Here is a 24,238-nt window from a genome sequence, read left to right on the forward strand (position 1 = left end):
ACGGGCCAGCCATGGATTTTTCTTTGCTGTGTGGACATACCAAAAAGGAGCAGTGAGAAGGGTAGCTTGAATGGAATGTAACGAGTGGGGAGGAATATAGGATGAGAGGAGGCCAGAAATATACATGGAATTGAGCAGTCCTGCAGGTGAGGAGAAGCAAGTGAGATATATGGAAGCTACATGTGTATTTAAGGAGTCAAGAGACATGGTCGGAGCAGAATGAACGAAGAATGACGATGGCAGCTGTATTTGGGATTGGACCAGACATAGGAAACGGGGAAATAACAGAAGGACGGCAAAGCTGTCTGTTGTGTACCAAGACTCAAAATGTCCAGCAATGCATGTGGCCTAAACTACAAAGATGCAAAGGTTTCAGTGAACATTCAACGCTGTCGGTGAGTTTTCTCAATAAGGTTAAACCATCGACCGTTGAGTGTACCCTGCGGCCTGAGTAGCAGCAGCTGAATTGAAGGATTTGGGTTTAAAACCAGGTCTCCCCCAAGGTTTTCACTCAAACAGATTAGCACATTCTAATAGACAATTCTTTGTCCTGGTTGGAAGGTGTTAATTACATTGAGTTAGCTATCTTAATCTAATATCAGACCTTTATCTCTCTAAGGGAAAATGAGTAGACTAGCTCTTGTGGAATAGCTCAGGACTCCTTATTCAAAATCCCCTTCCCTAATCATAAATCCAAAATGCCTTTCCCAAAGGGTAAAGTACAGGGGTGGCCAACCTGAGCCCAAGAAGGAGCCAGAATTTACCAATGTACATTGCCAAAGAGCCACAGTAATACGTCCCCCAGCAGTCCCCCATCAGCTCCCCTCCACTCCCAGCACCTCCCTCCCTGCACCTCCTGATCAGCTGTTTCTTGGTGTGCAGGAGGCTGGGGGGAGAGAGGGAGGAGCGAGGGCACTGCAGGGTCAGGGGTGGGAAGGGGTGGAGTGGGGGCAGGGCCTGTGGCAGAGCCAGGGGCTGAGCAGTGAGCACCCTCTGGCCCACTGGAAAGTTGGCACCTGTAGCTCCAGCCCCAGAGTCGGTGCCTATACGAGGAGCCGCATATTAACTTCCGAAGAGTCGCATGTGGCTCCGGAGCCACAGGTTGGCCACCCCTGGTAAAGTATGTCTGCCCCTGAAGACAGTTCCTGTTCTAAACTGCACAGTTGCTACAACTTGTGTGGCTATCACAGCTCAGCTAGTGTCAGGCATTCAGAATGCACATTCTTGGGCTAAAGTCAAACAGAGTTAGTTGACTGTTCCTCTTGCTCATATGTCTGCCACCAAGGCCTTGTCTAGACAAGGGGCTTGTCTACACAGGGAAATTGACCAGAAAAGCTATTGTGAAATAAGGTACTCTGCTTATTGCAGGATAGCTCCCTGTATGGACACTCTGTTCCAGAATAAAAGTAATTTTATACTAGAATACTTAGTGTACTTCTAAAGCAGAACAAATTATTCTGGAATAAAATCAGTGAGTAGTGTCTCAGTTTCCCTAGCTATAAATAGGGAATAATACTGCCCTTCCTATACAGGAGGTTGTGAGGTTTAATTAATTAATTAATTGATTTTTAAAGTTCTTTGAGATCTTCCTGCTAAATAAGCATGAAGATGTTATATATGCTTAATCTCAGTGCCCCAACTCCGTTCCTGTGGTGCTTGCAGACAGATTCTTACAAGCCCGAAAAGTCACAATCAACATTCATTGCTGTCGGTGGGTTGTGTTGTTGAAGGAAAGCTCACTGATCAATGAATGCAACTGTGATTGGAATGGACACGTCACATGGGAATGACCTTGTCTTCTGACCTTTTGCTGACAAAGGGATGGGACATCACTTCAATGGGAATGCTAAGGACCTTTCAGGAAATGCCCATCTAAATGCAATATAGGAATGCAAGGCAAAGGCTGGAGAATTTCAAAGTCCTTGTGAAGTAAATAATACTTTTAAAAAACAAAGAATAGTGGACTGATTTTCATAGGTGCCTGCATCTCCCATTAACTTCAGTCATCATAGAATTTAAATATAAAAGACCTATTAGGGTTTTTTCTTCAGCTAGTCTGTATCTCAATTAGTGTAGCCTCTGCAGGCTATTGTCAAGTGCTTTGTGTAGTTTTAAAAGACTTGAGCAACAGGGCTTAGACAGACACCAGAAACTACAGTGATGAACATGGAAAACAGGATAGATACTTCCTCTTTTCTCGGGGAGATCATTCTACTAATTTTACCATTAGGACTTGTATTTTCAGATATTCATCTTAAATTTCCTTTTATTATTTATGTCACAGCTCCTCGGGCTATCCTAAATAATCCTTTTCTCTCCTTGGTGTTTCAGATACGTGTAGACAGCTTTGTATATCTTACAAAGATCTTCATTTACAAGTATGAACTGAAACATTAAAACAGTGAGACTGGAGGTGGCAGATGTTTTGTGAAGCACTGGCTGAAAAGTTAATATTATTCTTGAGATTTTGGCTGACAATCCTAGCAGAATTGGCTGCAGTTTCGTCAATCCTGTCAGTCAGACCATAAATTTGAAACAAAAAATGGCGAATCACCATTTAATGGCAGGGAGCATGTCTAGTGGTTAGAGCAGAAAACTGAGTTCTGTCTGCAGTCAGGATTTCACCCTATACGTCTGTTATTTCGTTATTTTGCAAAGGGGACCTGAGCATACTGAAAAGTATTTCAGTTGTTCCCTGAAAAGCAATTTTTATAACCAGGTCTCCTGGAGCTTGAAAATCAATTCTAATAAGATGGAAATCTGCTGTGGTTCCCTCATTGTTGCAGTGGATAGATTTCAACTGATGAGTTCCAGTACCTAGATGTTTGGGTATGAAAAGCCAAGCGAACATTTCCTAGGTAGAAGGGAATATGAATATTATGGGCCCAATCACACATGTCCTTACTCAGCAAAAATCCTGTTGTTTGAGTAAGGACTGCAAGATTAGGCCCTGTAAAATTTGACAATGGGAATGCAAGTTTACAAAGACTGTCCAAAATAGTTAGGCCCCAAATTCAAGTCTTGCTAAAATGGAGTGGGGGGCAAACCTGGCATACATTGGCTTAGCTCCTACAGCTGACTGTAATGACAGTTTACACCAGCTGAGGACAGGGCCGAGAGGTTTTTTAAAAAAATCTAAGATCAATAGAAATATTTACATTAATTACCAAAACATCAAATCATAACAGCTTTTTGTTCAGAGGTACAAAAGTTCGGCAGCCTTGGAGGCAATTTTTAATTGGATCTTGATATAAATAGAGAGTCAAGGAAGTTGGTTTTATTTATTTTTATTATCATAGCATCTAAGAGCCCTAGTTATTGAACAGGACCTCATTGTGGTAGGTGTTGTACAAATACAGAACCAAAAGATGGTCCCTGCCCCAAGGAGTTTGCAATCCAAGTGTGAGACGAGAGGTAGATTAAGGGCTCGTCTGTACTTAAGATGCTGCAGCAGTGCCGCTGGAGCGCTTCAATGAAGATACAACTCACACCAACAGGAGGGGTTCTCCTGTCAGCATAGGTACTCTGCCTCCCCAGGAGGTGGTAGCTAGGTCAACAGGAGAATTTTCCCATTGACTGAGCACTGTCTATACTGGGGGTTAGGTCAGTTTAATTGCCTTGCTTAGAAAGTGGATTTTTTACATCACAAAGTGATGTGGTGCCCAATTTCCCAGTGCAGCCCAGGCCACAGACAGATAGAGGAGTACAAGTGAACAATGGACAATATTGGTCAGCATGTGTTCAAAGAGGCAGTTGATGGTGTAGCTGATCCACTTTTTGTATATATGAAGGTCGGTGCAGCTCTAGCCATTTCGCTGCCCCAAGCAGGGCGGCATGCCGCGGGGGGCGCTCTGCTGGTCGCTGGTCCTGCGGCTCCAGTGGACCTCCCGCAGACATGCCTGCAGATGCTCCACCGAAGCCGCGGGACCAGCGGACCCTCCGCAGGCACGTCTGCGGGAGGTCCACCGGAGCCGCCTGCCGCCCTCTCGGCGACTGGCAGAGCGCCCCCTGCGGCATGCCGCCCCAAGCACGCGCTTGGCATGCTGGGGCCTGGAGCCGCCCCTGATGAAGGTGTCCAGTGCTAAGAAGTCTAGAGAGCTGGGAATGGGGAAGGCCTTAAAGAAGGGAATTGCAAAAGTCAAAGTAATAATAGTAGAAGAACTTGATGAGAAAATCAGCAGAAATGGAGTTTAAGCAACAGCATTTACAATCAAATGTTTAGCCCATGTCCTATTTGTCATTAAAAAATCTCTTTGAAATACTACTTGCAATTTCAGCATAGTTACATAGCTATATCATTCTTAATACTTGGTCTAACAGTCACAGATTGTTGTGACTTTAAACCCCAGGTTTTCTGACAAGGTAATGTTGCAGGACAGTTATCTTTTAGAACTTTTCTTTGAGATAACCCTTTAAAATGAAAAAGTACCAAGACAAAAAACAACCAGACTCATTGGCTCCAGGCTGACTGATGGGGGAGGGGGCTGACTGTGTCAGGTAGGATTCTAAAGATGTGATTGGCTCCTTTGGAGAGACCTCTGATGGCCCTTTTAGAAAATAAAAGCACATCACATTCAGGGGAGGGACTGGGAGCCATCTGAGAGTTACAAGATGCAGGATTTTCAGATGTTTGACATGTGGAAGGACTATCTGGGGCTGGCAAAAGTGGTGGAAGAGATACAAAACCAACAGAATAAAGGGGACAACTTGCAGGTGACTGCTGCCTCTGAAGATGAGGTAGACAGTCCCACATTCAGAACAGACCTTTCCCCAGTGACTCTGACAGGAAATTCTCTCTGTGTTTTTTGCAAGCACAATGGAGAGTCAAGGAATATTTATATGACACACAATTTAAAAGACAAGAAGGGACGGGTGGAATGTCCAATCCTGCGTAATTACATCTGCCCCCAGTGTGGGGCCACACAGGATAAGGCTCACACCAAACGATTCTGTCCCCTGACCCAGAAAGGATACACCTCAGTGTACAACTGCTCCTCCAGGAATTCTGTGGGAAAGCAGCTGATTTGGCCTCCCAGTGCCCCTTCTGAAAGGAACAAGGACGATACGTCACCCCTGCCAAATGACTTTTAAAATGGAAAGGCTTCAGCTCCTGGACTCCATGCTCAGGTAACGTTTTATTTCCCATATTTTTTGCTGAGAACCTAGCTATGCCATTTAAATTTGAAAGTAGTCCTGCCGCTGAACTCTCATAAATAAGAAATGTTTCATGTCAATAACCTCAGCATTATCAACCCCATGAATATATGTGGGAAGTTCATGACTCAGGCATGCATTCCAGTGATAACAGCTCCCTGTCTGAAATTTCCAGAAGAAAGAGAGGATTGCACTGTGACTAGCGCACAGGACTGAGAGCGGCAGTAGACTTCAATTTTATTCCTAGCTTTCGCCCAATTATGACACTGTCTACAAAACAGATTTTAATGGCATTGCAGCCAAATGAGGGATCAACTGTCCTGTAATTGTCCCCCTGACTTGGGTTATAGTTTCAGTATAGACAGGATCTAACTTGCTCTGGGATCTTGTTGGGCAAACCACTTCACCTCTCTGCCTCAATTCACACTTCAATAAAACTAGGATAAGCCAACAACTTCACAGAGAGTTGTTCACTGGGTTTTTGTCCTCTCTACCTAGGAGGAGGGGATGTTTTGGGACATTGTTACAATATCATGGAAATGTGTTACTACCACATATCCATGAATTCAATATTTAGTACCAGACTTGACATTCAGTTTCACCAATGTAAATCCAGAGTAACTTTAGTTGACTTTTTCTTCCTTACTGCAAAAACGCTTGTTAGTTAATCCCTTTCATTGCTGGGCCCTGGGCTTCTCTGTGAATTTTCTGGAAAAAAGTTTTCCGGGTGTTTAATGTAATAATACTTTACACTTCTACTGCTCTCTTCATCTGAGGAATCCTCACAATCTCGTTCTGAAATGGATACATATTATCTCCATTTTAAAGACGCGGAATCTCAGGCACACAGAGATACTGTGAAAGTGAACTGTTCAAGTTTATCCAGTGAATCAGTAGCAGAGCTGGGAAGAGAGAGTAGGACAGCGTCTCCTACTTTCTTCCTGCTTTAACTACTAAACTACACTCATCCCCATAGCTGGAAATATCACCCAGGAATCCTGATGCTTGTCTCCAGGTTTAACCACTGGGAGAAAATAAACCTAGAATTCATAGAGCCGCACATTTTATGACAAGGGAAATGCTTTTAATATTAGTGAGAAAGGGTAGGCTTGGATTTTTTTTTCAGTTGCTGTAAGTTGAAGGAAATGGCCACAGGATGGTAGTGTTGACTAAGAGAGGGCTGCTATAATTTATAATGACTGAGGCCAGAGCTACACAGTTGCACCAATTTAAATACTGAAGGTATGATTTTAAATTAAACTGATTTAGTTAAACTGGGGCGATTCTGTGTGTGGCTACTCCTATATCAGTTTAAACTTGGCTTATAGAAGTTTAGTTTGCACCTCCGAGGGCTTGTCCACATGCAAAATTGTAGATACAGCTAAGTTAACGGGCGCTTCCGTGGAAGGTCATGTAACTAGCTTTGGGGAGATGGTGCTCCTATGATGTAACTATGCTGGTATAGTCTCTGTAGTGTAGACACAGCCTTATGTTGGTTTAAACAAGGTTTGTTTTGGTTTAGCTTAAGTCAGTTAGGTCAGGTTTAAGCTGAATCCAAATAAGCCATTCTTAAACCAAAATAAAGCGGTTTCCATCAGGTTAAATCAGTTCAAGTCTGCATTAACTGGTGCAGCAAGCTAAATCAGTATTTACTATGTCTAAATCATTATGAGTGACCCCATAGGGATTTGCATAGTATTAACTAAATTGTATTTTTTTAACTGACTTAAAGTGATGCAACTTCTGTGTGTCACAAGTCTTGACTCTGAGAATTATTTTGCTCCAGGTCACTGATATTTACGATAAATTTTTCAACTGTAGAACTCAAAGCAACTTTTTTTTTTTATAAAGCAGCCATGAAAGGATTAAAACTCCCAAACAGAGGACCAAATTCAGAAATCCTTACTCAAACTTCTCCTATGGCAGGATTCTGGGGTTTGCCTAAGTAAAAACTGAATAAGGCCTTGTATACACAAGGAAGTTTCAACTGTGGTTTTTAGTTAGGCTTAGGAATTGGTTTAATGGAGCATCCGCCGAAATGCTGCCAAATTTCTGCGGCATTTCGGCGGCGATGCCTCTCAATGACGCTGCTTTCCGCCGACAAGCGACGTATTCGAGAGGCGTCACCGCTGAAATGCCGCAGAAACTCGGCAGCATTTCAGTGGATGCTCCACCGCTGCCACGGTCCCGGGACCACTGGTCTATATGATGGTTTGGGTTAAGAAATAAGTACAAGGTAGCATGATACAGGAGGGCCAGGGAGCAGTGGGAGAGTGGTCGAGGGGAAGTATATGAGCCCTAGGCTAATTAAGGCGTCGTTCCCTGTAGACTAGGGAGGGTTGCTACAGGTTAAATTGGAGCATCTGTAGTCAATTAAGGCCCTGTTAGCAATCTAATAAAACCCCCTGCTTCAGGCAGTCAGGGGAGAAGGAGAGAGGACTAGAGTTTAGAGGTGTGCTGTGAGACCTGGATGATCAGAAAACCGGAATAAGGGAGAGCTTCCCCCAGTGTTTAAGGACTGAAGGTACCCCACCCAAGGGGGAAGAGGGTAAGACCCCACAGAGGTTGAGAGGGACTGGGGCTCAGAGTAAGGAGCAAACCCAGAACCCTCCCCTGCTTCCCTCCTTTACCACCTTGCCAGGCCACTAGTGGGGCCCTCAGTGCCCCAAGAGCAGGGGCAAGGGGTGGCATCTTAGCCCCCCCACCAAGAAAAGCACAGGAGGCACCATACTACATTGGCCACCTTGTCACAGTAGATTTTGGGCCTAACCTAGGCTAAGTGTAGAGGAGAATTGAAGCTACTAGTGTGAGACAGTTAGAGAGAAGTTGGAGACCAAGTGTTATGTGAACGTAAGAGTTGGCAGGATGTGACCCAGGGTTATGTTACCATTATGTTTTGGTTATAACTGATTTAAGCAAGGTTTTTAATTAATGTTTTATTAAAATATTACCTATATTGATAGCATGGGAAGGACATTGGTGCAGATGTTAATTTAAATAATGGGTAATGTAAAGAGCCAATAAGAAGGTGGTAAATTATGGTAAATGTCAGTTTAATGCTAATTAGTATTGAGTATAAAAGGAGTCCTTTTGATAAATTGCAAAGGAGCTCCAATTAACATCAGAAGGGTATCATTAGGTTCCAGGATTATAAGGCTCTTCTCTCAGTCAGTGGACTGATCACCTATTGATACAATCCCTTCCTTGAGGTGAAGTATAACTGTAATATTGTGTATCTAGTAATTGCATTCTGCTTGCTTATCATTTTCCCTTTAAATAGTTTGGTTGTATCATTCCAAGTGTCTCCCTGTGGTCCTCTACAAAATACATTTTCTGTAACCAACCTAGAGGCTCGAACCTGAAAACTAAGTTTGGTTTTATTGCATCCTCATTTTTGATGGGAACATTTCAACATAAAAGTTACATACCCTTAAACCAAAATCAGTGTCCATACAGGGGTTTGCACCAGTTTAACTAGTTTTTTAAATAAAAACTTTAGTTCAACTGATGCATCTTTCTCATGTAGATAAGTCCTAAATTGGTCAGGATTTAGCCCAATAATTACATGTGTTCCTCTGAGGGGGGGGGAAAGGGATGTAGAATTACATTTGCTTAATTTTTTTATCTCCTAAAGAACGAGGCATCTTCTTCCTCACCTTCCCAACTCTGCCTCAGGTGATGTCCCTTCTCTGGCATTTCAGGCTGATGGAACAGCAGATGCATCAATACTAGAGGAGGATGGCATGGAGGAAGCCAAAGAGATTGCCTGCATTACTCATGCTATGTGGAGAGAGAGGTCTGGGTGCCAGATTGCCACTTTGCTCCAAGAGCCAGGTGGAAATAAGGGGAGAGTATGGAGGTGAATTCTCCCACCATCACTAACTTGCCAACCATTCTACAGGACCATTTTACCTTTCTATCCAAGACAGACACCTGCCTTGGCTTCCACTGGATGTTCCAGTTCATGGAGGGGTAAGACTTGCACCTAGGAAGCTGATGGCAGATGCCTCAGTCTTTATGCAATTATGTCATTCAGTTGAAGAGTGGGAGAGAATATCAACAAAATAGTCCTGACTGAAGACTCCAACAGAGCGCTTTGGCCATTTCTGAAAGCTCAGACAACAATCAAATGGCTCTTAAAAGCTAGGTGTTCCCATATTTGAGTTTGAGGGGGCATTATGTAACAAGGTTAATTTACCAGCTAATGTTAAGTGGGTGAGTGTCTAATGATTTTCCCTCAGTCTCAAGTCTTCCTGCCTTTATTTTCTTTGAAAATTGTTTTATATGTTATACATATATTTGCCAGTTATTTCTGAAAGTTATTTTATTTGCCAGTTTTTGGTTGTCATTCTATTGAAAATTGTTTCATTAGTAAAAAAGAAAACTGTATTAATGTTTTGTTTAAAAAAAGGTGCATGATATTATAGAGATAATGAAGTACTGAAATGTTTGAAGACTCATCCATGGATTATGAAGATTGTGTTCAACTAGTATTGTTTTGTTTATTGCACACAATGAAAAGAGGAAAGAAAAGAAATAAATATCAACATTCAGGTTTGCCATCCCATATAGATTTAAAACAGCTGGAAAACAGTTTCACTTTTTATTCAAGGGCCAATGTTTTCTGCATAATTTATATCAGAATAATACTGCACAAATCCAGGCTGTTGCAGGGTCATAGGACTGAAAAGAGCACCTCAGTTCTGGTTTTCCCTGAAAACATGAAGAAAGCCTGCTCTGCAAGGGCTCCATAACAGAAGTGGATGAAAGGTATTTTCAAAAGTCTGGGACTTTAAACACATGCTAAACTGATTGAGGTGAAGTCTTCAGTGGGGAGACTAGGGTTTACCTTGAACAGTTTAGCATGTATATGCTGCCTTGTCTACACTAGACTTTTTCAAACATGGTAGCTAGAATGGCTCAACATTTCACCTTTAACCTCTAGTCTGGACAAGGTTGGAAGGGAAAGACCAACGGTTTACAACCAGAATTTGAGCATACAACTGTTTTTTGAAATCTGTATATGTGCCTTTTGGGGAGGCAGGAGATGAGTGGATATTCCTGTACTGCAATCAGCCAGTAGCCAGCAAGAATTTGGTTCTAAGACACTGGGCCTTAGTCTCATTTATAGTTCAGCCTCATTTACTACATTCTGCCAGTGAAAAGGAGCCTTAACATGGCTAGAGTGCTGTCAAGGGCCCTGAGTGTAAATAAGAATAAGGTTCAAAATGCCAAATGTAGGAGAGTAAAAGCAACACCAGAACAAAACCTCTGGCCATTTAAACCATTAAACCCAACAATGCTGCTATGTAGCTCTGATTTGATGCACAGTCCTAGAGCGCCTTCCATTTTTTACTTAGTACAGAGTATTTGTCGCTCCCTTCAGGGCATGAGCAATAAACCTTCCGGATTGTCTGCTTTTTCTGTACTTCAATCTCTTTAAAGACTCCAGATCCCTGTGGGTGTTCATTATCAGTCGACTAGAAAGAATGAAAACAAGATGTGTTTCACATTAGCAACAAACTCTCCTCACAGCTGCAGGAATGAGATTCCAAATATCTTTTAAAAAAAACCCACTCAAAGTTCACTAATTTTTCCTTCATTAATCTGAAAGCTCTATAATTCACACACAGCTTTTCTTTCCCTTGCAGATCACCTTTAAGTGAAAGAATGGGTTTGGGAAAGACAGATTTTTCTCCTAAATGGGTACAAATAAGCAAAACATCTTAAAGCATTAGGCCCCATTCAGCATAGCACTTAAGCATGTGCATAAGGAAGGGATTGCTCATTTGGTTAAAGATGAATAGGGGCCTAAAAATAAAAACTCTTCAGATTTTATGGTTTGTTTACTTGCATTTATTTAATTCAAATTCCTGAATAGGGAGCTTAAATAAATGAAATCCCTTCCCCTCTCAGGCCTATCTTCACTATGATAAAAGGAGTGAGAAGTTTTAAATCATGAAGACAGGAAAAGTAGTTTAACATGTTATCTGCTAGCAGCTGACTGTAGACTAAGTCTACACTAAAAAAACTAACTAGTAGAGATTAGGATTTACTTTGATCAGCTAACCCCTATTAAAAAGAAAGATCTTTGAGCAGATGTTTTTAGAGAACTATCCGCAATAACTCCATGTGCAGCAGCAGTAAAAAAAAGCTAATAAAATGTTAGCAATAATTAGGAAAGGCATAGATGATAAGACAGAAAATATCATATTGTCGCTATATAAATCCATGGTATCCCACATCTTGAATACTGGGTGCAGATCTGATTGCCCCATATCAAAAAATGCATTGGAATTGGAAAAGGTGCAGAAAAGAGAAACATCCTATTAGGGGTATGGACAACTTCCATGAGGAGAGATTAAGACGACTAGGACTTCTGAGCTTGGAAGACAGATGACTAAGGGGGTATGATAGAAGTCTACAAAATCATGACTGGTGTGGAGAAAGTAAATAACGAAGTGTTATTTACTCATAACACAAGAACTAGGGGTCGCCCAATGAAATTAATAGGCAGCAGGTTTAAAACAAACACAAGGAAGTATTTCTTCACACAATGCACAGTCAACCTGTGGAACTCTTTGCCAGAGGATGTTGTGAAGGCCAAGAGTATAACAGGGTTAAAAAAAGAACTAGATAAGTTCATGGAGGATAGGTCCATCAATGGCTATCAGCCAGAATGGGCAGGGATGCAAAACCATGCTCTGAATAGTCCCTAGCCTCTGTTCGTCAGAAGCTGGGAATGGGTGAGAGGGGATGGATCGCCTGATAATTCTGTTCTGTTCATTCCCTCTGAAATACCTGGTATTGGCCACTGTCTGAAGACAGGATACTGGGCTCAATGGACCATTGGCCTGACCCAGTATGGCCAGTCTTATGTTCTTAGGTAATTACAATTTGCTGTATGTACGCAAGGATTTTGAAAAAGTATCTTTTTTTCCTAGCAAAGACAATGCAATAAACTTTGACCCTTCAAATCCTTGTGTGGTTTGCAGCAGAGTGTGCAGTAAGGCTGTTACACTCCAGCACAAGTGTGAATGGAGGTTTGTGGCATAAGTAATCTTAAGCAAAGTCTTTCACAGTAAGCAGTAGTTTTAACCTGCTGGTACACAGGAGTGATATGGTAGCCCCACAGTAGTTCTGTCAGTAGTGCAGGAGTCCCTCTCCTGTGCTCCCTGCTTTACTGATCACTTTTTAACCTTGCCCTTATGCCCACCTAACTGTGCACATGTCATGTGCGGGTTCAACCTCTTACAGGGCATACAAAGACCTGGACATTTGACACTAAAACAGACAATCTCTGAAGCTGTCTATATTATAAAGCACAGTAAACCAATCCACCTATCCTTCAGTCAATAATCAAGAGAATCACATGCTGTGAAGAGTTCTACATGTACCATCCCTGATACCGAAGTATGTTCTTACTTGAGATTAGAGAGCTCAATAATCAGACCACAAACAACATCTGTTGCATCTTCCTCTTTGGTGGGATCACAACCCCCCTCCATCATCTCAACCCTGATGAAAAAAGGAAGGAGAGAAGAACTAAAACAATCCTAAACACCAACTCATCAATACCCACTCAGCTAAAACATTAGGCCTGATTCTCATTTATACTAAGGCCCCTATACAGTATATGACTAAATGCAACTTTAAGCTTCCGTACACTGCCAAAGGACCTTAGTGTAAACAAAAATCAGGCTCATTATATATTTTGGCTACCTGCTGCAGTTGCACTGTTGTAGCACTTCAGTGTAGACACTCACTACAGTGACGGGAGGGGTTCTTGCTGTAGTTAATCCTTGAGAGGCAGCAACTAGGTGGACAGAAGAATTCTTCCATCAGCCTAGTCTGTCTACACTAGGGGTTAGGTTGGCTTAACTACGTCGCTCAGGAATGTGGATTTTCACACCTGTGAGCAACATAGCTGGGTCAACGTAACTTTTCTACAATCTATATCTAGTTTCCATTTTTTCAAGCTCCAGATAAGTTTAAAAAAAAAGATGTTCTTGTTTTGAGAAAAATCAGAATGAGGGTCTAGGAAGAAAACTGTATTACTTATATAATGAGAAGTTCTCTATATTTGGTATTTGACGAGAAACTAGTATCTCACATTGCTACACATTACTCATCTGAAAGGATTGCGAACTATAGTAATGACTTTGTCCACCCACTCCAGAAAAGTATGGAACAAAGCAGTGAGAAGTCCTCAGCAATATTATGCAAAAGTTTAGGGCAGGAAGTAAAGAATATTAGATCTATTTAAAACTGCAAGGGAAGTTTTAGGTAGACAAAATGTAATTGCCCAATTCCAGATTGTCCACAACTCTAATCCATGTGTAGAGTACACCTCTAAATGCGAATCCACAATGCCATCTCACACCTCCTCCCCCCGTATGGAAGGCTAGTACTCATAAATTTATACATGGATACTTATCATATAGAGTGGCAATGACAGAGCATGTCTGTATAGCTCTAAAATCAGTACTACAGCCAGCTCACACTTTCCATTCTTTCCATGATAGCTTGAAATACAATTGAATCTTGTTATTCCTTCTTGCCAGAAATGTTCCTAGTACCAAAGAAATCAGTTGAAATAATTATTCTGTTTTCAGTAGTCAGGATTAATATGTACAGTCCTGGACTAGTGAAATGCAATATTGCTTACTCCAGAGCACAAAACTATGAATGGAAGGAACATATTGAAAATAAGGTTTCACACTGCTCAGTAAGAAGTCTCCCTACCTGGGTTGCAGCTTGTTTGGGTAAGATATATTAATGATTGGGACTGGTGTCTTTGGACGTCGTTCTCCTTCAGGATACAGATCACTTTCAGGGATGGAAGGACTGCAATTACTATCCACAGAAAATCGCTGAGAAGGAGGAAGTTAATAAAAATAATAGAGAAATGCTCTGTATAACTATTTAATTTGACACACCAAGAGAAGTTGCTTAATGTACTACTGGAAAGTGCTCATATATTATGGTGATGAGCATGGTATAAAAACCTATATAGAATAGAATATAGACGCCCCTGACTTACACAAGCATTCCATTCCAGAAAGCCTTGCGTAACTCTAATTTTGAGTAAGTCGGAAACGTATACCTCTATATTATGCAAAAATTTCCGCAACTCGAAAATCCTATTTCTGGCTTATGGAACTTTTTGCGTAAGTCGGGTCTTGCGTAACCCGGGGAGCGTCTGTAGTATAGAATAGAATTCCAATGTGCAGTCATCCCTCTCCCATACTCCATGCCAAATTAAAACCAGGAAGGAAGAAATCTATTGTTGTTTTGCACAAGGTTTGTACATCCTGGTATAATAATAATTAATTATTAAGTAATCAGTGATGAGTACAGGCAGAACTCTGATGCAGGCATATCCTCTAATGAGTTGTCCAAACTCTGCAACACTAGAAGCCTCATTGGCAAATTTTAGGGAGCCCAAAGGCTGTATTTAGACCCCTGTCCTAAAAAACCTCAAGCTGTGCACCCAAAAATGGTCACTTTTGAAGATTTTGCCTTTTAGTTTATCAGTTTTATTCTTACCTTGCAGGTTTAGGCATTTAGGGGGAGTGTAGCCAAAAGCTACATTTTAAGACTGTACGCTGCATTTGGCCAGCAGGATGCATTTTGGATAGTTCTACTCTATGGTAGCATGTTTTAAACAAATGCCATCAAGGCTAAAAAAAGTGTGAGGGGGGGGTTGATCTTCCTCTTAAAAGAAGTGTTTTAAATAAATGCCCTTATTAGAAATGCCTTACCCAATGGGTCTATATTTAAGCCCCAATTCAGTAGAACACTTAAGCATATGAGGAGTCCCATTTAACTTTAAACATGTCACAGCTCTAGTCAAGCTCTCTCTTCTGCACACTCACCTGGCTGTAGTGTTTGGGTCCCACCATGTTGGACTCATGCTTTTAAGCTTCCTAAGTCTGAGCAGAGTCCAGGCACTGCCTCTGGCTTTGGGTTTCTAGGCACTTTCTCAGGTGTAGATCCTCTATTCTGAGAGCTGAGACCCCTGGTATAACTGCCCAGGTTCTGTGACTAGTGCCAGCGTCCCAGACTCCTCAATAGCTTACACACAACCTTCCCAGAGTTGCAGCCCTGTGGGCACCCTCATTTTCAGGGACATGCGATAGTTGAAGCATACATTGGACAGACTTTGCAAAGATTTCTAACACAATTTAAACAGATATACAGATAATAAAACACCTACACACCATTCCTTGCCTCAATTTTCTCACCACTCGTGAGTGTTCTTTGGGATATGGTCAGAGTCCTGTAGGGTATCCCCCGCCTGCACATGGCTTTGCCTCTAAATCACAGAATCTCTCTCCTGCAGCTAGTCTCCTTCTTCCTCAGCTGGTCCTTCAGTCAGAAAGGACCTCTATGAAAGCATGAGCCTTTGTTCTTCTCTCCTACCGAAGCTTCCTTTCTGGCTCTATGAGTTTTTACCTCCTAGTATTAACACCTGGTTTCTTTGTTTCCTCGTTCCACTGTTCAAACCCCTTGTCCCCTTCCCTGCAGACAAACTTGGTCAACCTGACTTCCCTGGGCATTCAATTACACAGCAATTTGATGAAATCAACCAGAATTTGTAAGATGTAAATAGATTCTCCAAATTGTCACAAAACACAGGAACAGTCCCTCTGATTTCCAATGGAATTATTCTTGCTTAAGTGTTTTGCTGAATTGGGGCCTGAGGTAGGCCTAATAAAATCTCATAATGTACACTGTAAACTGATCATAAAAGGGCCCAGAAATTTTGCATCTATATATAAAACTCCATGTTTGGCCAGGTGTATTTTGAATGTAGTTTTCCTTTGTATGCTAGGTGGGCCCAATTCAGTCCAAAATGCGTATTTATGTTCAACATTATTGTAACTTGACAATCAGCTTACCTGCTTTAGTGGAAATTCAACTCTGTTATCTTCAAGGACAGTCTGTAACGGGTTGTCAGGCAACAATTCTAGATCCAGAGAAAGTGCATCTTCCCAAGGTGAGCAGGTTTGGTCCACTGGGGAAGAATCCCTCAGTGCACTACTAGGCAAACCTGTATCTGCTGCAGAAAGAGATTTCCAGACACCTGAATTAGCATCAGTTTCTCTTTTATGATTGATTATCACCTTTTCTCTTTCCAGTTGCTCAAGAACATCTATAGGGGAAAGACAATTTTCCATGGGAACAGGGTCCATTTTATTTTTCTCACAAATGACCATTTCTTCATTGTTTTTTACATTCAACGGGAGGCCAAATGAAAGGGGAGAAGACTTTATTCCTGCCTCTGGAATTTGAGTTGCTGCCTGTGGGACAATATCTGTATTTGACTGTTTCACTTCTAATGCATTAGGTCTTGAGTCACAGATACTAAATGGTGACTGTTTCCTACCAGGCCTCACCTTCTCACTTCCATTTTCCTTCCCTGACTCCAAAGTGATGTAATCTTCTTGATTGTTCTCACATATAAAGCTATTATCAATCAAGGGAGTTGAAGCATTTGGGTCAGATTCTGCTCTGGTGCCTACAGATGTCTTGCTCTTCTTTTCTGCCTCTTCTTTGCCTGTATAACTCTCTCCATTGTAAAAAGCTGTTTGCAGTGAGGTGTTGTTGCACTCTAAGTGACCACGCCCTTCAGTTTGTATGCAGAATAGACAGGTTGTTTCAGTAGCTTGTATGCTTTTTAATTCAGTAACCTCTATATCCATCTTCAGATCAACAATCATGGATGGAGTACTACTAAGAAAATCCTTCCCAGAAGTACCTCTGTCTTTGTCACTGTTGATTTTCTCTGAGACTCTGCCACTACTGCTCTGTGAGCTGCTTTGCTCTGTAATTTTGCAATTGCCTCTTTGCTCTACTACAACTTCAGCACTTACGCATGGGCTACTTTGCTGTGTGGTTTTGACACTGCTTTTTGAGCTGCTTCGATCTGCAATTTTACCAGCGCTGCACAGGTCGCTGTGTTCTGCAATTTTGCCACTGCTGTGAAGGCTATTTTGTTCTGCAGCTTTGTCATCTTTGAATGGACTGTTCTGCTCTGCTCCTTTGTCACTGCTGCTTTGCTCTTCACCTCTGCCCCTTGTGCATGAGTTGTTCTTTTCTTTATCTGTGGTGATCTTTAAATCTACTAAAAATTGAGGTTTCATTAGGTTGCTCTCCATTTTGCTTTTGACGCTTGTATCCATCAGATCTATGACTTCCCCATGCACATCCTTAGTCTCTTTTTCTTCTTTAACAAAGTTGCCTAGTTTTATGGCAATTTCATCCTCTGTGGGTATCTTTTGGTCCACATTCTCAAGGCAACTATTCAGAAGGTCTTCATTTTGATTGCCTTTACCTCTGTCAGAAATTCTGTATTCTGTTAGTATACTACAGCTCACATCCTTTTCAATGGGGCATTCAAGTGACCCTAGAGACAGGTTCCTGTTTTCATGACTGCCTGCATCCTTATGACATAAAGTATCTGGAAATAAGGGAACAAGTTCCACGAAGGTGTTTTTGTCACAGTTGTCTTCTTGTAAATTAGATGCTATCCCTGTTCCTTGGTGAGAATCACCTACCATAGCAGCCTTGGTGCTTATGTTTTTAATCTTCTGCTGGTTCTGAGTTTTAACATCCAGCCCTTCACTTGTACATTTCTGACAGTGAGAAATTTCCATATCTCCAGCTTCTTGCACTTTGGACCCCATCAACTGAAATGACTCTGGTGAGAACTTTGCTTCCTGCATATCTGCTTCTGAGGACTCACATGCCAGATTGCTGTCTGTGCATTGGAGATTAGGCTCTAATATTTCCTGAAGTTTGTGCATCATTACTGTCTTGGAGGAAAATAATAGAACAACTTCAGTATTTTCCAGTATATAGATCTCTACTCCAGTCTATACAAACAATTACCAGGCAATTTATAGGAGCTGCGCACTGAATTCAGAGGATATTTACAAAGGTGAAAATTATATGTAAGTATGTGATAAAGTAGTGGGGGCTAATCCTCAGATGGTGTAAATTGGCACAGTTCCATTGAATTTAATATACACTGGCTGGATCTGCCTGAGGCTTTGTCCTCTCTCTTTCAGAACAGTTTTCTGAAGCCTGATGAAACTCCCAAGGACCTCTGCCAACAGCAGACTGTGCCGCAGTTCTCAGAATTCAGAAAGATTTTTAAATACACCCACTGAACAGCTTTCGGTTTTTTAGTCTTCCTGGACTTATTACTCCCATTTGCATGGGAATATATAGTAATTGTTCCCCTCTGCTGAGACAATTTACACTGTGGAATAATTTCTCAAGGGATCTAGTGGAAACTCTGTCACTGAGTCATTTAAAATTGAACAAGAAATAGCACTAGAAAAGAGACAGCAGAGCAATCTTACTGGCCTAATAGAGTAGATGGACTTAACAGGTTTTTTTTCCATCCTTAATATTTATGGTTCTACAATAAGCAGAGCCAAGATTTATTATATCTTGTTGGCTGGTCAATTATTGTATATTACCGACATCAGGAAACATTTTCAGAAGTGCTTAAGGGTATGTCTACACTACCCGCCGGATCTGCTGGTAGTGATCAATCTATTGGGGATTGATTTATTGTGTCTAAAATCAATCTCCGATCGCTCTACCTTTGACTCTGGAACTCCACTGCGGCGAGAGGTGGAAGTGGAGTCAACGGGGGAGCGGCAGTGGTTGACTCACCGCCGTCCTCACGGCCAGGTAAATTGACCTAAGATACGCCGACGTAGCTGAAGTTGCTTAGCTTAGGTCAACTCCCCCCCAGTGTAGACTTAGCCTGAGTAACTTAGAAGCCTAAGGCTCATAGTCAAGAGTAACTTTGACATTTAGAAGCCTAAGTCTCATTGAAAGGGCCTTCAACCCTAAGAGCCGTTTGAAGAAGGGACTTAGGCTCCTAAGTCACTTAGATGCTTTTGAAAATGTCATGCATAATGTTTTCGTTCTCTTCATATCTGGGCAAAACTTTTGGAAGAACCAAAGGGGTTCATTCCTGGGCACTGTTCCATTGAACTGTGTTGCATGGAATATGTTCATATTTAATTACTAATGTGAAATAAAATGTGCTTTAAATTTTAGAGTCAGAAGGAATTATTTTGCTAAATGTTCTCCAACATCTAACAACAAGAGGTGCCTGTAAATTGTAGGTTGTCTTGTATATAACTGCACATGCATTGGTAGGGCTGTCTAACCTGTTAATTGATGATCAAGTGCTGTACCTGTTCTGTTTGAAACCCTGCTGCTTCTCCATCATTTCTCTCAGGTGTTTCAGTCAAACCTTTCTTTGGTTTTGCGAAGACTGGCACAAACTTCCCTACTGAATTCTACAACCAAGTTCAATAATGATGAGTGTAAAGGGTGGTTATTACCAAATGTACTAAGTAATACAGCACTCTGAGCAACCCCGACCCAAGCTCCCTCAGATCAGACACTTTCAGTATTGATTAGAAAGATATCAAGGGAATGAATGTATCTGGTTTTATAATCCTGTCTAGTTAAATTATGCAAACCAACCCATTTCAATCTACCCAATCACATGTCAAGCCTGAATCTAAACTCACATAGACTATTTGGCTGAACATAGAAAACAGAGCAGAACAATTTAAAGAATGCATTTCACATAATTTCACACATTTTAACATTTATTTTATTTTACAAGAGAACAGAGGATTATATTAGTTGTACATTATTAATATGTATTTAGGTCTTGTGATGAATGTGTGGTCCATAGGCAGCATCTCTATGAGGTTAACCTTTTTCCAATGCATGTTGCTTTGGTAAAGCTGCTGCCAACAAACCATAAGCATCCAAGTTTGAGGTGTAGGAGATAACAATATGTACACACAGAAAATCCAGCTACATAATGGAATCAAATCCAGCTGTGCCATGTCTAGACAGCACCTAGCAAACCACAGCACAATTTATTGCTAATATTAGTTTTGCATCACACCATTAGAACAGACTTACCTGAGATAAAGGAAGAGAAATAAACTCCTTTGCCTGACTTAACTGTTTCGGTTCAGAGGTAGTTTTTCTTTCTTTGTCATTTGAGCTGGTTAGAAAAAGACAGCACAACAGCATGCACATTTAGGAACTGTAAATTAACAAATTAATAAATTCCCTAGGAAGAGGCTAGAGCACAGATTCTGGGCCCCTGCATTCTATTTCCAGCTCTATCAATGCCTTGCCATGTTATCTTGGAGCAAATCATAATAATTCTGTGCCCGTTCTTCCTTCTGTAAAAAGGGGATAACAATATGGATCAATTTCACAGGAATTCTATGAGACTATCTGTAAAACACTCTGAGACTCTCAACTGAAAGACACTACTAAAGCACAAAGTATTATTAATATACACCAGTAAAACTGAAGCACACATATACAGTAAAAGGGCCTGATTTTCAGAGGTGCTGAGCCAGCACAACTCTATAACTTCATGCTTAATAACTCTGAAAATTAGATCCATAGGGACAAATCTTGCAGTTCTTGACTTATTAGGTTTTGCCTGAGTAAAGAATTGCAGAATTTGGCCCTCAGGCTTCAAGTGAACATTCTCCTATAAAGAAATCTTATGTGAAAGAAATTCTGTGCAAGTGATCAAAGACAGTGAAAATTAAACGTGCAGGGAGTCAGAAAAAGGGAGTATTTATCCGTATTCATCCCACTCACCCCACTGTACAGGGAGAACTCCCCCCCCCCCGCCTTTGTTACTCCAAATCTCTGTCTTCTATCATCCAAGAAACTGATGTCTGATGATTCAGTGCTTCATGGGGAACAAATTCAATTACCTTGTTTGCAAGTTTACTGCCAAAGCTTCAGTGTTTTCCTGGCTTTTCTCTTCCTGTTCCTGCTTTGTTCCTGCTGTGGTTGGTTTTGATTTTCTTTTGGAATCATTGGATGGAGGTTGTACTGGTATTTCAAAATTATTCTCTGCTGTCAGCTGGGAATTCTCCCTAAGGCTTCTTTTTGCTTTGGAAACATTGAGTTCGTTTCCTTCTTTTAAGGGGAAAAAATCATTAAAAAGTCAAATTGATAATGTTCCATGCACCAGGAATAATTACACTACATCTCTCATCTAGAACAGAAAAAGAGTGCAATTTTATACAGTTACATTGTAGCTTGGGAGCTGTGGCAATTACTCCACAGGCCCTATCAGTGGAAACTGAATAAGCTCAAGGTATCATATAGTTGGCCAAGTGGTCATTTTTGCAGGTTTTGCATTAATTTTTGCAGCTGCATAAAAATGTCAAACTAACACTAAATTTCTAATGCAATCTGTGACAACATAAAATGCTACAGATGATTTTGGATCTGATAGTTATGCTATGGGCCCTTTGCAGCCCTCTTGCAGTGTTAAGGTGCCTTAAAGGGGATGTAAAGCAGCATTTTTCCACTGCCAGAGGCGTGTAAATTGGCTTTAGTGTAACTAAGAATCAGGTCCTTTAACTGTATCCAGCAATCCTCTTAATGATGTGGCACAGGGATTTCCAGATTTAGCAACATTGAGGTAAGCTACATTAGATATTTGCTAGCTGCCAGAACCTATTTTATATAGAGAGAGTAATAATTAATTGAGCATCTAGGAACTTCACACAGAAATTACTATCCTGCACATCATGGTGATCAGGAGCTTACATATTATTCTTTTCTTTTCAATTACATATAATTACAATAGCAGAGATGAATCTTATATCCTCCTGCTACAGAAACACACATCTCTACCATTTGAGCTAAAGGGGGATCGTCTTTAGTTGTTAGCAATATAGGACCTATGATACACAGTAGAGGACTTCTGATCCCAGTTGAGGGCAGTGGTGCCTTAGCCAGTTCAGTACAGTATTTACATCAGTTTAAAGAAAGATGCTGGTACTTTTATTTTTCCTCAGTAGATGAATAAAACATATGGGTTGGATAAATTCATGACCAATAAAACCTAAATTTGTCATGTTTGTCTTCATCCTGAGGTTGCAAGCAGATTAGCCATGAGTGATATTTTAAGAGGCTACAGGCTGTATTTGTCCCTCTTGCTGCACTTTGGACACCTCCTGATTTGGCAGACTGGAAAACAAATGCTAAGCAAGGAATCCTGAAACCCCCTCTGCATCTTGGAAGAAAGCCTCATGTATGTTGCCAGTGTTAAAAGTTAATTATGCAGTGGTCAAATTCCAGGTCTCCTTTCTAGAGTAAACCTGTAAGCACTGCCAGCTGAGAGGCTGAACAGGAATTCTCTAGTGATCCTCCACCTACCAGAAAGCTGCATAACACAAACTACATAATAATTATGCCACAACGTATTATTTGACAAAACTCAATCTCTGAGTAGATTAGACAGGTTCTACTCAGGGGAGGGAGCTGAGACTGAACTAGTTTAGCAGTAAGAACTACAAATTATCACCCATATGGTTAAGCTTAGTTTGGTCGTGTCGTTCCTTGGACGCAATTCTTCTTTTACACAATAGTGTAAATCAGGAGCAATTCTATTGAAGTCAATGCAGTTATAACAGTGTAAATAGGTTTGGCAGAATTTGATTATTATTTTTTCATAATTTTGATAGATAATATCAATGTTTATTTTTAAGCATTTTTATTTTTATCTATTTAAATTTTCACCAGTGTGCAAAGTTACGGGTTTCAAGTATTTTTTTCTATTTTTATCGATTTAAATGTTCACAGTTGCAGGAAATTGAGGTGGTCAGACAATTATTCGATGACAGTAGACAGTTTTAAAATTAAAATTTTATAACTTTTAAAACACAAATTAGCAACATCACCTATCAAAATATACAAAGTAAATATCCATAGATCAAATTCTTATAAATTCTCAAGCAGTATTTTTCTTACTTTGCCTTTCTAATTATTATTGAAGGAAATATTTTTTCATCAGTTTCTGTATCCTGGGACCAACTCAGCTACAACACTGCAAACTACGATGAAATAGACATTTACTGAAAAAAATCTAACCCTTCCAAGCCTAAGTGTAAATGAGAGCAGAATCGGGCACTTTGCCTTTAGGTCCTTACTGCAATGCATTGGCAGGAAGCTTGCTCTTGCACGCATGCATTGCCACCTGATCTTTGAATAGAAAGTTCAAGTGCTGCTAGCCCTCTAGTACCAGTTTCCCATACTCCCCATCAGAGTTAAAAGAACCTAAGCAGATCTGATTGATTCTAGAGTGTTTTTTAAATGGACTGTCGTGCTGTGCTGGATTTTTAAAGATGCAGCATTTATTGATTCTTCAAAGTGTGTTTCAGTTAGATGAGGGTAAAAAGATGAGGATTGTTTCCAAAGAACTGCAGACTGTGCACCCCACTTGGAAATCATCAACTTTATTTCTTTATTACCAACTGTACTAAGAGGCACCAGGCCAGACTCCCTTCTGATATCCCATGGAGTAAGAACAAATGCAATCAAGAAAGACAGCAGGAGCACACAATGCAAATGGTGAATTCTTGTGTACCCAAACAAGAAGAAATGGGCTTGCTCCCTGATAAACAGCCAGGGTCTCTAAGTGCGGACTACTGAGAAACTTCATGAAATATTTATTAAAACAAAACCACTTGAGAGCAGAGCTTTACCTCTTCTGTCACCGACATACAAAGTGTGACCTTGCATGTACAGTGCATGTGAGGTCATGCTGTGCAGAGGATGCCATTGTTATTGTTTGAGCCTGGGCACCTCTTTCTTTACAAATTAAGCTCTGCCTGAGAGGAAGTGTTATAAAGGAACTGGAGGAGCTGTCTGGGTGCTATTCCCTGCTTTGTCAGTGGCTCCTTGTGAGGCTCCGAGCAAATTACTGCACATCTCAGTGCTTCCATATCCTCATCTGCAAAACAGGGATAATAATAGATATCTACCACACAAAGGGGTTGTAAATGTAATTAATATCTGTAAAATGCTTTGAGATCTTCAGATGAAACTTGCTATAGAAGTGCAAAGTATTGTACAGCAGCAGGGTGAAAGGAGGGGAAAAGATGGTGGCATAGGCGCCGACTCTGTGGGTGCTCCAGGGCTAGAACACCCACACACAAAAATTAGTGGGTGCTTAGCACCCCCATCAGCCCTGCCGATCAACTCCTCC

At 41.0% G+C, this 24,238-nt stretch overlaps 2 protein-coding genes across 6 annotated transcripts; one reads left to right on the forward strand and one right to left on the reverse strand.

Annotated features, from left to right (window-relative positions):
* Window positions 1-1,024: 1,024 nt before the first annotated feature.
* NANOS3 (nanos C2HC-type zinc finger 3) lies at window positions 1,025-10,503 on the forward strand (the record flags this gene model as incomplete). Its single annotated transcript, XM_039514709.1, has 4 exons — window positions 1,025-1,054; window positions 3,920-3,934; window positions 4,555-5,127; window positions 8,789-10,503. Coding segments are annotated over 3 exons (582 nt in total), but the record flags the coding sequence as incomplete, so codon positions are not given.
* Window positions 9,744-20,382, reverse strand: BRME1 (break repair meiotic recombinase recruitment factor 1). Of its 5 annotated transcripts, none has more exons than XM_039513651.1 (6): window positions 20,128-20,376; window positions 19,380-19,484; window positions 16,059-17,975; window positions 13,900-14,027; window positions 12,580-12,672; window positions 9,744-10,634 (listed from the first exon to the last, which is right to left on the reverse strand). In XM_039513651.1, exons 1-6 carry the CDS (start codon window positions 20,245-20,247, stop codon window positions 10,511-10,513), a joined length of 2,487 nt encoding a protein of 828 aa, XP_039369585.1. In that variant the 5' UTR covers window positions 20,248-20,376; the 3' UTR covers window positions 9,744-10,510. The 5 variants fall into 5 exon arrangements, 4 of the variants coding, with proteins under 4 accessions (XP_039369585.1, XP_039369586.1, XP_039369587.1 ...); XR_005591144.1 differs by lacking the exon at window positions 9,744-10,634 and adding an exon at window positions 13,592-13,726 and having other exon boundaries at window positions 12,657-12,672; window positions 20,128-20,377; XM_039513652.1 differs by lacking the exon at window positions 12,580-12,672 and having other exon boundaries at window positions 20,128-20,377.
* Between the last annotated feature and the right edge of the window lie 3,856 nt (window positions 20,383-24,238).

The sequence above is a fragment of the Mauremys reevesii genome, linkage group 25 (assembly GCF_016161935.1).
Source record: "Mauremys reevesii isolate NIE-2019 linkage group 25, ASM1616193v1, whole genome shotgun sequence".
Classification (NCBI taxonomy): Eukaryota; Metazoa; Chordata; order Testudines; family Geoemydidae; genus Mauremys; species Mauremys reevesii.